The sequence below is a fragment of the Haliaeetus leucocephalus genome, unplaced genomic scaffold (genome assembly GCF_000737465.1).
Source record: "Haliaeetus leucocephalus isolate CR32 unplaced genomic scaffold, Haliaeetus_leucocephalus-4.0 Scaffold143, whole genome shotgun sequence".
Lineage (NCBI taxonomy): Eukaryota > Metazoa > Chordata > Aves > Accipitriformes > Accipitridae > Haliaeetus > Haliaeetus leucocephalus.
In genome coordinates, this window is record NW_010972579.1 from 2,662,325 (window position 1) to 2,679,222 (window position 16,898).

Sequence of the window (16,898 nt, forward strand, 5' to 3'; positions counted from 1 at the left end):
CATGTCCTCAATCCTCTAATGAGCTTGCAGCCATGTTTAAAAAAATAAAACCTGCTAACCTTCCCCCCTCCCCGAGTTTTACAAGCAGATATTTAGCCCTGACTCACACCTGAGAACCTGGATGGGTGTCTCTATCAGATTCCTCCCCACATCAACACCATCACTGCCTTTTCACATTTTCAGACCACTGTTGAGCCTGATCTGGAAGCGATGTTTGCAAGGACGTTACTAACCTGAAGGTGTGTCACAGAGTCAACAAAAGTCAGCAAGTGGCTCCAGCCTGTTGCAAATACTCACTGCCAAAACCTCCCCCATAAATAACAGACACAAGCACAAGGAAGCCTCTTGTGTTAAGATTTAATAATAATAATAATAATAACAACAACATTTCAAAAACAATGAGTGCATTGTACACAAGATCTGGTATTCAGTGCTTTTTATTGACCATTTGCTCTGCGAGTGTCAGTGTACTGAAGACCTGGGGAGTGGCAAGTGGATAAAAAACCCAGCTGGGACACTTCTCCAAGGAGGGCAGGAGAGAGGGGGCAGCAGGAGGTTCAGAATCGAACAAACGTGGCATCAATCTGCCGGACAGTCGGGAGGGCCAGCATGATTTTGCGCCGGTACTGAGGATCCTTCTGCAAGGGGTTTCGCTCCAGATACACAGTTTCCAAGTTCTTCGCTCCTTTCAGGTCATCCAGGTCGCTCCAGCTCTCGATGAGATTATCGTTCATCTGCAGAGCACATACAGGCACACTCACACAGATACTTCCAAGCTAAACCTGGTTAGCAGGAGCCTAGCCCCACTGACGCTGCGCAGGAGGATTACTACTACCCAGGAGTAGTAACGCTGTACAGTCTTCACACACATATAAGACGACCCTGTCTACATGATCCTTCTCCCCCGGAACCTCTGACATGTGCTCTCCAGTCGCACAATCCAGGCCTCGCTAACCATCTCCAACCTCCCCATGCTGTCCAGGGCTGCCAGTCAAACGTTCCACCCCTCAGACAGTGTATCCAGTCCAACTAGTATGCTGGGAAATACCAAGCAAGACACTGAGACAGTCTCTTTATACAGTGTCCCAGACCATACGCTGTCCATTTAAGGGTTGGAAATCATTATGTGAAGATTTTCTTCCACTGTGACATCTATCTTTACTTTCATGGCTTCCCAGGAAACATTAAAAAAGGTCCCAAACTGATGTGAAAAGTGGCATTTTCCTCTCCCCTTCACATCACTTCCCCACAAAAACTGTTTCTGTACTCTGCAGAAAGCACCAAGCTCTCTGATTCCAGTTCTCCTTCTGTCAGCCCTGGAGCTGCCCCACTGCTGGCACTGCAAAGGAATTCCCATGAAAGGGGATGAACGCTTCAGCTGCCTGGCAAGGAAGCAAAGTGCAAGGTGGCCATGTGCTCTCTAACCCAGAGACTTCAGCCACCCTTTGCTTTTCGATACAGAGGCAGTCACTACAGCAATACCACCTTTAAATAAAAAATAATTAAAAAAAAAAAAAATCAAGAGATTGGCTCTGGCCCCCCTCAACAACTGTTTTTCCTCACATCAGGCACCCAACAGTAAACTGGAAACTTTGTGCACCCTGTTTGCTGGGTGGCAGATAAGCACCTCTATTTTCTCCAGCTGCCTCCCTCCAGCTAGTTCAGTGAAAGAAAACTGCTTCACCATTGGGACTGTCAGTGTTCCAGCTGGAGATGACTTTGTAGTTAAGACCCTGGACTAAGATGCTGAAGAAAACCTGCTAGCTCTTTCATTCTGCTACAGCTCATCACAACATTACTTCGGCCATGCCACGTGACCTTCAGATGTCTCAGTCCCTCTGCTGAGGAGGTGGTACTAGGACACTGTTAAAAGATTCCCGCTGTATCTAGGATGTGAAGTTCTGCTTCCTTAAGGTGTTAAAGGACTTTGTTATGTGGCTTCAACTCCACAGTCAGTGACAAAATATAAATTAGTAGATGCAACACTTGTTCACATCAAAGGAAATCCTGCCCTGCTCTTTACCAAAAAGCACATAACCTTTTTTTTAAAAGCAGTGTTAAAGTGGAAAAAAGACAGAAGGGCATTTTCTGGATTCAGCTAACAGATCTTGGCCAATGCTCTGCTTTGACAAAGGCACTCGTATTCTTGCAAAGGAAGTCCAATGAGGTTAGGATCTTCCCTTTACTTTCTGTAACACAAATGGAAACAGCTGTGCAACGCCTTCTTCTATAAGCAGAGCAACAGCAAAGAGGAAGACTGGAGGAAATTGCAAAGGATCACAACAGGTCCTGCACCAGCCACACTGCACTGTCTCATTTTTACCACCCAAAAGATGTCATGTTAAACGGGCTTCTCAGCTCCTGATTTAAAGAGTTCCTTATGGAATAGGCACAGCCAGATAACACCACTGGCCATCTGCTAAGCCACACTGCAAGATGAGGAAAATGATCCAGGTAGCCTGGACTGCAGGCTCTAGCTTGGTTTCATTTGCAGCTGCCTTCTACTCCTTTTATCTCAGCCTCTGCCCAAGAACTGAAATAACTGATCTCCAAATGACACACATTAAGCAGCACAACTCTTATTCTCAGCCTTGACATGCAGAAACTCTACAAGAGCTAAAGCATGAGCCAACTCATGGACATCTGCTGCTTTTTCCCCCCCAAACTTTAGCAGATTTGTGCACCGCTCCCAGATATGGCAGGGTACAGATGCTTCAGGAGGGGGGTGTCTCTGCATATTTCCTCCCCAGACTTATCAATGACAAAGGGCTTAGCTATTTAGGGTGCCAGTAAGAAATAGAAGCAACCCTAAGCAGTTATCTACCTCATAGGAATGGAAGTAAACCGGAAGATGGTTTCATTTTCTTTGTATTTATAACGACATGAACGTATCGACTCTGGTCTAAACAGGTACTGTGCTCCAGTGCAGTGGTGAGACAGTATCAGCTTCCCCCATACACTGTCATGCTCACTTAAAAGAAAGATGAGATCTGCAAAAATAGGACACAGTAGGGCTGTTTCATAACCATCACAAGCGGGAAGGCAGGGCCTATTTCCTAGGTAGATTCAGGCTTGTTACCACTAAGCAAAGCCCTGCAAAGAATTTTTTAAGCTCAACTCTTTCCTTAGAAGAAACCATCATATAATCCATCCATGCACACTGTTAAGATCTTAGCTGGTCACCAGCACAAGAAGAGTTTACGCCAAGACATACATGTACACCACCCTCCCAGTGCTCCCCATCAGAAGGGTTTCTTTCACTGTTGCACAGACATTTCAGGGAACAGCTCCAGCCTGTGCTTACCCAGAACTCCTGCAGCTCTGTTAGGTGACTGATATTTTCAATCTTCTTGATTCTGTTGGATGCAATGTCCAGCATTGTGAGTTTGTTCTAGACAAGCAAACACAAAAACATTAGACTGGATTTCCTTTCATCTTCTCTGCCCCACTTTTTTCAGGCCCAGAGTTGGAAACTGTCAGAAGCAAAGACATGTTATTGCCAGCTGCTTACATACAGCACAAGACCTCTCACTGCCTAAATATAGCAAGGAAGACTGTTTTTGATTAAGCTGGGTTACTGACCTCCCAGAAGCCATGTGACAAAAATGAAAGCAATTACTGGCCAGATGGCAACTGCCAGCCAAGGGCTCCTAAAAAGTGAGCTTTCCTCATAGTACATTAAGAAGAGGAATCCATTAAAAATCATATCATAAGCGTCCTCTCAAGCAGCAGAGTTGAACAAACTTTTTGCAGTGGCAAAGCCTACAGGTTTAGAAAAAGGGTTTTTTCCTGCCTTGCACACAGCCAACTAAGTTCCAGATTGTCTCTGCTCTCTGACAATGCCATCCACTGTTGGGTCAGAATGAAAACGCTACAGGCTTCTGTGAAATCAGTCCCATCCAGAAATCTCAAATGTATACTGACACGAAGGCAAGCCACACGCCACAGCTTGTCTCTCTTACTCCCAGCTCCAGTTGTTGTCCTATTGAAAAGAACTCATGATTATCTATAAACTGCTGTCTGAAAGGCTGCAGCAGAGACAGCCAGCTGTGGCCATCAGCTTTTCCACTGCTGAAGATCAGCCAGGCCGCTGCATTAACCACATCTTGTGCTTCCCCTCCCCAGATCATAACAACATTTCTACTCCAGAAGATCTGGAGGAGCTTCACCCATGCAAGATATTTTAAGATAACAAATACTTGGATCTTTGTGGTCGTTTCAAGAGACTCGGGACCCCCCATGTAACTGGGGAAACTGAGGAACAAAAACTTCCAGAAAAGCACAGCCACTAAGGGGAGCAGCTTAGGGCAGTAATTCTGTCACACAGTTAGCAAGAGCCTGCTCACATTGTTCTCCAGTCCCTCGATGACTTCGATGCCATTGTGGCTGAGGTACAACTCGCGCAAATTCACCAAGCTCTGCAGCCCCTCAATCTTGGTCAGACGGTTATTCTGAAAGTGTAACAGCGGTTTAAGTCCACTCTAAACAAACCAAAACCCAAGCAAGTCATTGGAGAAAAAGCATTTCTCTGAAGTATGGATGGGAAGGGGAAACAGTCTGCTTGGATCCACATTGATCTCATGAGCTCAGTTCATTTGATCTCTCTACCACCGATGCACCATGGGATTCAAAGTCTAAGTTTAGAAGAATCAGACTCCGACCTTCCCATCAAAAGTTGTAGCCTGAAAGTTTTCCACTTGGTGTCTTTAGAAACAATAGGCCTACACATTAATAGCATTCATTTTGTAGGTCTTTTTAATGTGATGGGTCAGAATGGAAGTTACAACACTTCAATACACTCTGCTGTACATAATTCTTTATGTCCTATAGAATACTGATGCATACAGGTACTACAATATGTAGCAAGTATGCCTTTCTCAGCAACAGCTGTAAGAGATACCGGAATGCACTAGCATTGGCATATGGATGAGAGGGAGACTCAATGAAAAAAATTAGTTGAGTATCTTTTATCCCACCTTTTACAAAGGAATAAACTTTCCATAAGCTCATTAAGGACAAATTTCACGTAGCACAGGCTTGTTCACATTTCTTCCCTCTTCAGGAAGAAGGTAGTGACACTGAGCCTGCTGCCACTATAACAACTTCCCTGGCATAACTCATTTGATGTTATTGTAATATACTAGGAAACAGTACATCAGGAAGAAAATGGGGGATAACGTACATTTCCTCTTCTCTCTTCCATAAAAATCAAACATTTTTTTATCATTTTATCAGTGCCTGTCAATCTCATTTAGTATTAAAGGATGAGAAAAGACAGCACAGAGAATATCACACTTCCTTCCAGTACAGGAGTTTGACTCAGACACTGAAGACCCGCTGATTCAGAAGAGCTTAGCCTAAATCACAAGGTGGTTCATCTAACCAAGGCTGTTCAAAACATAACAGTACAAAGTAGAATCAATACCTGTATACTGAGCACAGTCAAGTTTGTCAGCGCATCCAAGTTCTGGAGCTTGGTGATTTTATTCTTTCCAAGGAACAGACTATCAAGATTAGCCAAAGTATCGATGTTTTCAATTGCCTGCAAAATGACCAAAGGAGACAGCGTTATCGCTGTGATGCAAAACTCCAACCTGTGGACGTGGTCAGCATTTTACAGCCTTGACCCATGGAGCTGCGCTCCTGATAAACACGAGCCTGCCAACTCCACACACAAAGCGTGCAGAAAGTAGGGCCTCCCTTGTGACCCAAGGGCAGAGTAAGTGGAGGACTTTGTGCAGTGACAGTGAACCTCAGCCGGTGTGACAGCTGGCTTGTGGCACTACTATTCACTGATTTTCAGCGAGGGTCATGTTGCTGTGTCCCAGCTGTTGCCTCCACTGTCCAGGCAGCAAGAGCAGAGAATGAAAAGGCTCAGGGAGCACTGAGAGTGGCATTCCCTGGGCCATAAGGTGTATCCTGGGCAGGAGATACTCATTTGTGAAGCAAGAAAAATCTGTCACTAGTGAATGGAAAGAGAATCTGGGAGGAGAAAATACCATTTGCAAATTTAGTCCTGACCATCAGTGACTATATAACACAGAGGCAAGCTGTTTAGCTTCTCTGCACAACAGTTTCTCTGTCATAAGCAAGGTTAACTGTCTCATGGGTGTATGTGTTAATATATTTAACTACTGGCTACATATTCATGCTACTGGCAGAACATAGACATATCAATTTAAGTGATGTACATGTTTTAAATATACACGCTACTGGCAAAACATATACACTATACCAGTTTAAGTCCTGAGCTCAGCCTTCAGTGGGAGAAAATAAGAATCTCTGTGAGGCATCAAGAACCACCATATTCTTTATTTACAAAGGACAGGGCACCAGAAAGCACAAACAAGAGAGAGAAAAAAGGGCAAGAAAAGGGGAAAAGGGTGGGCTTAGAAAAGGCTCCTGTAAACAGAAGGAAAGAAAACACAATGTTTTTTTGCAGGGGAAAGCCTCTTAATTAAAAAAAAAGTGCTGTTAAAAGAGACAAGAATTTTAAAAAACATACTTCAGCTCACAGAAGAACAGTAATGTGGACATAGATACACACACTGCTGTGCATCTGTGCTCAAGTACCTTGTGACATCTCAGCTTTTCCACATCCTTCTTGCCTGGCAGAATTTCAGAGACTAGCAGTGCTGGTGAGACAGGCCACTGAGTCCTACCACCACTTAGTACTCTGTGTGTGTGCATGCGTGTGTGTGTGCACATGCATGTTTACCTGTGCGTGTATAAAGAAAGGAAGAGGAAGATGGACACAAACACACACGCTATGAATTTATAGATACACTCTGGAAAGGAAAGAAGCTTTTCAACCTCTATCCCACAATTGCCAACAGATTCAACATAAGGTGTTTATCAGCTCAGATTTGGATTTACCCTCCTTCTAGCCTGTTTTGACCTAGCAAGAAAATGATATATTTGTTGCTCATTGTTGCTCCCCCAGCCCTGAAGAGGAAATATTTGTGACTCTAAGGACACTGAGAAGAAACAGTCAGGTGAAAAAAAAAGCTACTTGAAGCTATAAAAAAGCCACACTTAAGTGAGAGTATGAAACAGATGGACACGAGGGGAAAAAAACCCTAAGGAACAAAGAAAGAAGTGCTTGCCTTATAGTTGCCTCAGTCCAACTTTGGAAAAAAAAAAAGCATGAAATGTAACAGTGCAAGCATGAAGGTCTGCTTCCCCACCATTCATAGAAAAGGAACAGAACTACAGTACTTATTAACTCATGACGGACTCCAAGGTAAGTGTGCTCCGAAAGGTTAGAGTGCGTGCTAAGACAGCATCACTGCAGAAGCTTTAATGCACAAGGGATGAGTATATCAGGCACCTCAGAGCCAAGAAAGCTGCCTGAACAGAGAGTCCATAGGCTTTTACCCTCAAGAGTTAAAGATATGCCCATCTGTAAAGCACATAGCCAGGCCACCCCACCAACAGAAGACTATTACAAGAGTTCTAGGTGCCTCCAAATAACATGAGATGTATTTCTTCACGCCTAGCCTAGGCACAGGTTACTCACTCCAGTAAAGCAATTAGAAGCATAGAGCAGTGCTGTTTGAAGAAGCCAGAATAGAATTAACAGATAAACAGAAAAAACACTAGTTAGTGTGCTTCCACAAGGCTTGAAATACAGAGGAAAAACAGTTCTTTTCCCAGTTTGCTCCTTCAGCATAACAAGTAATTTTTCAGAGTTTGTAAATGGGGGTGCCAGCTTAGAGAGTTTTCAGATTGAGATGCACTCGTCTGTTACAAGGATTTTCTAAAGCATATATAATTGAAAAAGCTTCTAAAAAATTAATAGTTTACTTTGCATGTTGCAAGTCTTTTGTGTCATCTGTTTCACCAGTTCTCTTACAAACTGGGCAATATGCAGAAAAGCCTACCTTAGGGACAGGAGAGACTACTCAGAACTGCTTCCCTTTATGTGGCATAGATTTTAAATCACCTAAATTGAAAAAGTCACAAATTGCACTATAAAAAAAAAGTAATCAGCAGCACAGTACCAGGTTTTTCAGGCATTTCAGAGCAAAGCCTCAAGAAAATCTTTTTCCTGAGTGAGACTGATGTAGCAGGTTATCAATTACACACACAAATCAAACTAGAATTAAATTTGCATTCAATAGGTTTTATCGACACAGCTCCAGCCTCTAGGAAGGTTAAGAGAAAACAATAATTGCTAGTTTTGATAGGCTTGGCTCTCTTGCAGGAGGAAACTGTCATCTGCAAATGGCAACACACAGGGGATGCACAAGTTCATTAAAGAGAGAAATTCATAAATAGTAATTTAGTAGCCAGGCAGTACATGCATACATAATTAAAGGATCCAGCATGTGCAGCAATAAGCAATTACACATTAAGTGACAGGAACAATAAAAAAGAACAAAATTGCAAGTAAAAAAATCAATGAAGTGCACTTTCAGAAAAGGCTAATCCCAAGCCAAAGAGCACAAAACTCTCCAGCTAACATCTTGTAGAGCAAGCCTACCCGAATTCGATTGGATCCCAACTCTAACATCTGTAGCATCTGCAAGTTGCTCAAATTCTCAATTTTGCTGATTTTGTTGTTGACAAGGAAGAGTTTTTTCAGTTGGGCAAGACGATCTAGTCCTTCAATGTGTCGCAGAACATTAAAGGAGATGTCCAGGATCCTGAGATAAAACAGAACAAAGGTCTCTTCAGTCCATCAGGTATGGATGATTCTGGAAGAGGCACTTGTAAATCGGTGGGGAACCTCACTGTCTGCAGAGATCAAGCACTTTGCTAGGCCTTGAAGCTAGAGCCATAAGTGTCATTTCTTTTTATCAGAAATGACAACAAATATAATTGTCAAAATATTTCTATTGTGTGTCAGGGAAAAAAGTAAAAAAAAAAAATCTGTCACATGCAGAAGATAGCTATCCTTTTGCTCAGCCATGGAGCTGCCACTGTGGGAGGCAGCCAAACTTCAATACCACATATTTCTTGGGAAAGGTATGTGCCTACAAGATCTGCCTCTGACAGGACAATGACAAGGCGTCCCATAAGCACGAAGCAGTTATGACTGTGGGAAGTAGGTTAGTCCTCCTCACCCCAGTGGGAACAGTTTTGTAATGTATCTCCAGAGTGATCACAGACAAGTGCCAGAAACTGGGAAAAGCACTACTCCTTCCCTAACACCCTCCAAAAAAAGTCCTAATCTCACCTGACATCTCTTGTCTTTTTTTGCAGGAATAAAACCTGTTATATGGAGCTCTTGCTGCCAAGAGCAAGGGGTACCTGAGTGCTTCCACACCTGCATGGAAGCTGCAACCACCTATCATTCTCACTGCCTTATACAGCACACATTTCATTTCCAGCTGACTGTCCCTGGTGAGCTTCAGGATAATGAAACTGGTTTACTGCACAGGTTAACTATCAATGGAGAACAGACATTATCCTTCACAGAGCACCCAAATGAATCATAAGAAAGGCCTGGGTGATAAATACTGCAGGTAAGTACAGCATGAGTAATTCAGTGAGTGGCAAACCACCCTCAACCTGACCCTGGTGATTTCCCCCAGACTCACTCAAGTTCCACCAGAGACTCCAAGTTCTCAATCTTCCGAATTTGATTGTCATAGAGATCCAGTTCCCGCAAGGTCTGCAATTGCTCCAGGTTCTCAATGCGCTTAATCAAATTCTGACGGAGACACAGAGTCTAATAGTTGGGGAAAAGTTTAAAAACAAACAGGAAAATGGATATGAATCATGGCATGTAATGCCTTTTGACATACAGACAACAAGGTTGAGGTTTTTTTCCCCATTAAGTTTTGTTGGGTTTTGTTGGGGTTTTGTTTGTTGTTGCTTGGGTTTTTTTTTTAAATAGAATCTTTTCTTGTTTTATTCCAACTCTACAGAAGAAAATCTTTTTACCACAAAGATGGTCAGAAACTATAACAGCAGCCCCAAGAGGCTATGTAATCTCCATCCTTGGGAATACTCAAGAGCTTGACTGGAGAAGGCCTCAAGCAACATGCTCTAACGGGACCTACTTTGAGCAGGGGTTTACTAGAGACCTCCAGAGGTCTTTCCAAGCTGCATTATTGTATGTTAAGCCTGCTGTGCAAGTACAGAATGTATCTCTTAGGATGAGCCCTCATGCATTATCTCTCATCCACTTCCAAAACCAACCTGCAAAACCCCAGGATTTTTATTACTGCTTGACAAATGGGTAAACACTACCTCCTTCAGTTAAACATGAAGTGAACTCATTAGGATCTCAGTTAAAAAGAGACTCCTGTATCTGTCCTCTTATAGGTTAGCTATGCAAAATCTCCAGTTCCAAGAGGCATTCCCTATTCCTTAGGACTGTTACCTTCACCTTCTTGAGCACCTCAAATCCTTCAATCTTCCCAATTCGAAAATGATTCAAGTCAACATCCTGAAAGAGAAATGGAGGGATTCAACAGTTGTTTCAGAACACTCTTCAAAGACCAACCTGGTACTTTGTTCTAAGGAAAATTAGAGTCTTACAAAATGTGTAGCTCATTAAAATTTCCCTTCAAAGAGCTTGTGAAAATTGGGTTTGGCACATGATTTTACTATCGCAGGTGAAGCATGTGGCCTAAGCTTGTCAACTGCAAACACAGCATCTGCAAAAAGGCAACAGCCCTTTCCTGAGTCTGAGCATTGTTTCACCAAAATTAGAAATCTTTTGCAGTAAATTCTGAATTTACTGAGACAGACAAATTCTGCTGTCTAGCATGAATAAAGCGTTGCATAAAATTCTCTTACCCACTTTGCTAGGGCTTAGCCGGAACACACCTTGCTATTTCCAGTTCCAGGCCTCAGATGAACAGGAACCACTGACAGTTCAAATATCTGGTGGTTCTGTGAACATTAACTCTGCACCGGTGATCAGCTGATGCACTTCACATCTGTGCTGTCCAGCCCCAGATGTTCCAGTTTTGCAGGTCAGTCAATCAAAAAGAAATAGAGCACTTCACCACCCAAGCTCAAAAACTCTCCAGCTAACAGGCTCATGAGGCTGCCAGTGCCAAGGCACAAGGCTGGTTAAGCAGCTATGCCTATTACAAATCACGGGTCTGACAGCAGCAATCAGTTCATTAAAGATATTCTCACAAAAGCTCATAGCCCGTCAATAATGCTTGCAGCATAGCTCCACTTTCAGTGCTTCCATGCTTAATTTAAAATTCTAAATTACTAACAAAAAAGTTTCAGCTACTGATCAAGAATAAAACACCTCTACTTCTAGTCTAAAGGCTTTGAACCAATTCCAGGGAAGATCATGGTAGCCAGCACCTTCAGAAGAATTAGATCTTTTAACCAGGTTTCAATACTTGCCTTTGCCCACCTTTTCTTCCCGCTGTATAAAGTCCATAAGGACAAAAATCTGCCTTTACCTCAGCTTCTGGGTCCAGGCTAATTGTTTCCATGTCCACTGGTGTCTCTGCTTCTCCTGCAGGAGAAGCAAATACATTATAAACTTCTGCTACCTGATAGCTAAAGGCAAGATGACAGTGGCTAACATCTGGAGAGGCAAAGGGAACAAACGCTCCTCAGAAGAAGAAACACATGAGATGCACATTTCAGATATTCTGATGCATTAAAAATACACTTTACCTATTTGGCTTTCATTGCGACAGCTAGTCGTGAAAAAAAAAAAAGCTTTCTTAACAAGAAAATTTCATGCCTAGATGGAAAAGACAGAAAAAACAGCATGTTCCCCAGTCTGCCTGTGTGGCTGCTGAATAATGCTGGCTCAAGACTGATTTGGGCAGGATTCCTTTTCTTTACACTTAGGGCCATCATCCCTCTGAATATACACCATCCGAAGTGCCTGTGCTCCTCCGATAACCTAATACAACATTGCCAGGAAGGAATCTAAACTGTCTAGTGATAGTGCCAGGAGGGACCAAGCATCTCAGCAATCCCACCCTTCAGCTTTTCTTTCATAAATACTGCCAGTTTATGTCAATGTTGTGCACGCTTTTGCATGGATCCCCCTTCTTTTGTTTGGCTGAACTCACTAATATGCTAGAAAACATCGTTTATCACACTGCATACATTTTCTTGGGAAATGCCTTTATAGCTCTGGAAGACAGCCCAACATTTGCTGTGCTTCTATCACTGCACAAGAGGGAGCAAAGTTTACCGGATAAATTCATGCTGAATAATTCATGCCGATTCCCATTTGTTGAAGATCATGCGCTGGTTGCATCAATTTCCAAAGAAAGTCTAATTCAACTTTGAAAAACAGACATATAACACACAACCCCTTTCCACTTCATGTGTGTAGCTTCTGTACCTACTACCAAAAAACCAAGGAACTTTAATTATGATCAAATCCCAAATGCTTTGCATTAACTCCTGCATTACTGTATGCAAGCTCATTCCATTAACCCAGAAGTAATGACTATTTTTATAGCCCAGCACGGTTACAACATTCTTGTAAATGACCAATGTCCCCTATACTTAACAAGTGTTTTTCCTACTGATGCTTGGCATTGTAAGTAGTATTGTAAGGATGAACAGTACAAGCATTACAATCTTTGATACTACTATCAAACTCCAAGTTTTTGATAGCTCCACACACCATCATTTACCTTGCTGGATTTGGGCTACTGCTCTTGCCTGGGCATTCAAACAGGAATGAGCACTAACTGAACTGACTCACAGAAGTTAAGACTGAAAAGCAATCCTCTGCCCCTCATCTTTTAATATGCTTTATACCATAAATTAGCAGGGAGCATGAAGTATATTTTGGAGATGCAAAATGAGCTGGTAGGCTTGGTGACATTGAACAGCGGTATCGAAATGCCACCACAACTGACATGCATACATATGCCTGTCAGCATTTTAGCAGTGGGCAACGCTTGCATTTTCCTATTTTTCTTCCAGATCAGGAGCCATGCACTTCAGCAGGGGACTGGGATACCCTACCCTGCTGCTACCAAGATTGCATCTCCTTGACCTATGTCTAGGGTACAAAGGCTGCCAGCACAAAGCGCTCCAAGACAAACAAGCGCCCTAGCTGAATTTACAGCCAACAGGAACCCAGCCCAAGTTTGGAACAACAGTTATTTGAGATAATCACATAAAAACCCAAACTATTTCCCTTGCATTAAGTTGCACTAGCAGTAAGTTAATGCTCATGGTGAAGAAACTTGTCCTTTTGAGACTTCAAAGTTGTCCAACAATAAAGCCAGTCATGCACTCAGTGAAAAAAAAAAAAAACAATCTTCAACAAAAGAAAAATTCAAGCAAAAAAAATTCTTCAACCTGGTTCAGCTGGCAGGCTTCTCTATAAAATTACATGTTTCATCACAGCACCCATTACAGACCATTTATACACATTTGGTTTTGGCAATGGGTTAAATACTCTGTTCTGGGATCTGTCAAAGGGTAGGTAGCTCCTTGTATTTTTGCCATATGGCTTCAAGTGACCAGTCCTGGTAGAGCCAATGTGGGGAAAAAAGCACTCAAGTCCGAAGGCACAAGACCAAATCACACAGGATATGTATATCGAATTCACTGAAATAAAAGCAATTTAAAACTGAACACAGAGGCAATAGCGTTTACGTAACAAGATCAACTCTCATAAAGTTTATGCAGTGTGTATAAAACACTCTCCATATAGCAGTCTGAGTGAGATGTGTATACTGAGAACACTCATAAATCAGTCTTGGTATTAGAATGTTAAAATACATTTTCTCTCAAAGAAAAATGGTTCTAGCAAATTTACAGTCCTATCAATTGTCAACCTACATTTTATTTATGAACCAAGTGGACATAAAGCACTCTAAACTGACCCTTCTACAATCACTTTATGAACAAAACTGCAATTTCACTTGCATGCAGTAAGTATGCAGACAGCACTTCAGTCCACGATTTTTAATGCAGTAGGTTTCTCAAGGGGAAAAAAATATTGCTCTGGAAGTGAAGTTACTTAAGTGAATTTTTGTGTAACCCATGCCTGCAAGCTACACAGCTTTGCAGATGTAGGAAAAAAATACGACATTCAGGAAACCCAAATTCCGCAGTACGGAGCAGTAGTTACTGAGTTACGTAAGTTCACAGTACCACAAGCATTTAAAGCAACTAAAAGCCTAACTACACTTTTTAACTGCATATGCATGAAAAATATTATAAATAGCTAAGTTATAAGATTTCTAAACAGAGGCGTTATTCCTCAGAGAATTAGCTAAATGATTAATTTGAAATTTCAGCTGCTTGAACTCTTTCTATTTATGATCTTCTGTGACAAATGTGGAAAACTCTTCATTTTCCTTTCACTGAGAAACTCAAAACTGCCTGCGGAAATTAACTCAAATGTTCCAAAATTTTTCCTCTGCTTGGTTTCTGCCCTAGTAGAAGTTTTCTGAATCCTAACAGTTTGGAAGAAGTAGTAACAATACAGCCATTACATTAAATAATACCCAGTGTAACTCAGTGACCAAATCGAATGCGTTTTTCTTGTTTTCGCTGGAATAAAAGTAGGCCACTTGAAATATTTTCTCTAATATTGTAATTCCTGGGGGAACAACATACAGAATATAACCTCAAACGCACAGCTAAATTACGTCAGCTGAATGCTCAATATTACATGCATGCAAAGGAAAACTGTGACTGACTGATCTTCATGGTTGTATTAATCATATAGGGCTTGGGATGCACAATTTGCAAGGTGTGCTCTGACACTTTTACAGACATCACCACAGCATTTTTCCATTAATATATAGGATTTTTATATGATCAACAATGAATTAGACTAGATAGAGTTCATTTAGTTAGGAGATGAGATTTAAAATTCTCATAATAATATACTAGTTTGGAAAATACTTTTGCAAATTCTAACAGGCAAGGTTAAGATTAGGAGGGATCTGCAGCAGACGCACAGTCAAAAGGATTAAAGCTTGCTGCATTATTTCACTTCCATTTCCAGACCAATAATAATCACACAAGCATCTCTATCAAAAGGACACTATTACATCTCAGATTGTTAGCTAGCACCAAAAGTCCAGATCATATTGCCATACAGGGTCTTCAGAAACAGATCTGCTCATGACAAATTCTATGCAAGCTACTGAAAAGCAAACTCTTCCACCAAACATGCACAGGCTTAAAACAGTCTGTCTACGTTTCTACCCAATGTTCTAATACAAACAGTAAATACAGTAGCGAAAGTTTAAAGTCAAGAGGATTCAAACAGATATAATTTTGATAGGTCTTAGAATTTTTAAATTAAGAAAATAAAATTGACAGCTTCCTTCAATCTATCTAGAAATAGTCATCTTTGCCTTCCAAAGGAATCTGGCAACTCTTTAGGTAAAAAAACTACATACACTAAAGCAGAATTATGAAAAGCTGCTTATGTTTATTTCTAATGAACATTTCCAGCATCTTTCCACAGAAAGTTAGTATGTTTCCATAACAAAAGTATGAATAAAGGTGTTTTGCATTTTGATATTAAAGATTTGAAAGGGAAATGTGGATGGATAAATAAATAAGAAAAAACCCAAAGGTCTAATATCAGTGGTTCCATTAAAAGAAGGCAGCTTTATTTTAGCAATGATAACACTATCATGTGTTTATTTGTAGAGAAAACTGCTCTGGGGCAGATTCACATTGTTCACTAACATTGATACAACCATCACACAGCCACAAGAAACATGAAGGACTGATACATGTACACTACTGTATGCACTTGTAAGATGACACTTCCTAACATGATCATTTAGGCTGGCAAGGTACCTGCGGAGTTCTCGCCATTCTGCTCATCTCTCAGGCTCTGCTGACTGAGGTCTGTTACTAAGCGAACTGCTTGCTTCTTCCCTTCTTCGTCTCCCGACTCCTCCGATTCAATCCGCTTATCAACTGCATAAGATACATAATAGCAGAATTAGGCTATTTTCAGCAGTGGGGCAAGGGGGAAGAAGTAACAAGCAGATATAATAACCAGGATTCACATATACCACTATGCAGTTAGTAGAAATCCTAAGTTAACTAAATGAAAGGTTTAGTCTTAAATAAAAGGCCTCTTACCCCTTGTTTCTACTTTGATTTTGGATGCACTTTTTCCTCCCATCACATCTTCCTAAAACCAACAATCTGGGAAGAAGACTGGAGGAAAAAGGAAATTTCTTAGATCAATGAAGTGCAATTCCAAAGATTACGGAGATGGAATTAGAACTATCACATTTTTAAAACTTTTAGGAAAAAATCAGTATCGTGTACAATAGTACCAATGACACGAAGAAGTGAAGGCATCAAAAAATAATAAAAAAAACTCCCTGCACGTAAAAGCAACCGTCTCCCCAGCACAGCCTGCGAGATCCCTTCACCGCTTACCCAGCCACAACTCTGCTGGCCACCCTGGCCCCAGGGACCTGAAGCTCCTCGCTCCCCCCTCAGTATTTGCTCTCGTTTCACGGGACGACTGAGGAAAAGCAACGCCATGGCAGGGGATTTCTTTCCTATTATCTTTATTTTTTACGACACGGTCATCTCCACAAACCCACTTTTCCACCTCTCGCGCCGGGAGCCCCCGGGAGGGGGAAGGCGTCGCGCCATGCCCCAGGTAATACACACACCGTTCCCCCTGGCTCGGGCGGCCCGCCCCGGCTCGGCGACCAGCCAGGGCCCCGTTCCCGCCCCCCCGGGCAGCCGCTCTCGGGGTGGACACCCGCGGGCTGCCCGGCCGCAGAGGGACCACAAGCCCCACCGCGCGCAGCTGGCAGCTGCCCCGCCGAGCGGCAGTGCCCGAGCGGCGAGCCGTCCCGACCCCTCAGCGGCCGCGGCCGGCTCTCACCCTCCATCATCTCCTGCGGTCCCTCTCCGCTCTCCGCCGCCATATTGCTTCTCCTCCCACCACCCCCTTCCGGAAACCGCCTCAACCGTCGCCTCAGCCAATCAGAGCC

General features: G+C 42.4%; 1 protein-coding gene across 4 annotated transcripts; it reads right to left on the bottom strand.

Moving 5' to 3' along the window:
* Positions 1-342: 342 nt before the first annotated feature.
* PPP1R7 (protein phosphatase 1, regulatory subunit 7) lies at positions 343-16,867 on the bottom strand. Of its 4 annotated transcripts, none has more exons than XM_010561257.1 (11): positions 16,790-16,867; positions 16,024-16,101; positions 15,733-15,855; positions 11,382-11,437; positions 10,334-10,399; positions 9,546-9,676; positions 8,486-8,648; positions 5,426-5,542; positions 4,347-4,451; positions 3,305-3,391; positions 343-734 (listed from the first exon to the last, which is right to left on the bottom strand). In XM_010561257.1, the coding sequence occupies exons 2-11, from the start codon at positions 16,064-16,066 to the stop codon at positions 558-560; spliced, it is 1,068 nt and encodes a 355-aa protein (XP_010559559.1). In that variant the 5' UTR covers positions 16,067-16,101; positions 16,790-16,867; the 3' UTR covers positions 343-557. The 4 variants fall into 4 exon arrangements, with proteins under 4 accessions (XP_010559559.1, XP_010559560.1, XP_010559561.1 ...); XM_010561260.1 differs by lacking the exon at positions 343-734 and adding an exon at positions 763-2,990; XM_010561258.1 differs by lacking the exon at positions 16,024-16,101 and having other exon boundaries at positions 16,790-16,849.
* Positions 16,868-16,898: the final 31 nt, after the last annotated feature.

What these genes read in the sequence shown, in the direction of transcription:
- PPP1R7 (XM_010561257.1), bottom strand. Translation starts at nt 16,066, where the DNA reads ATGGGAGGAAAAAGTGCATCCAAAATCAAAGTAGAAACAAGGG. An exon ending in TGACTGTGCTCAGTATACAG is followed by an intron (nt 4,452 to 5,425) that starts GTATTGATTCTA and finishes TTACACTTTCAG; the next exon opens with AATAACCGTCTGACCAAGAT. An exon ending in CAGAGCTGCAGGAGTTCTGG is followed by an intron (nt 735 to 3,304) that starts GTAAGCACAGGC and finishes TGTGCTCTGCAG; the next exon opens with ATGAACGATAATCTCATCGA.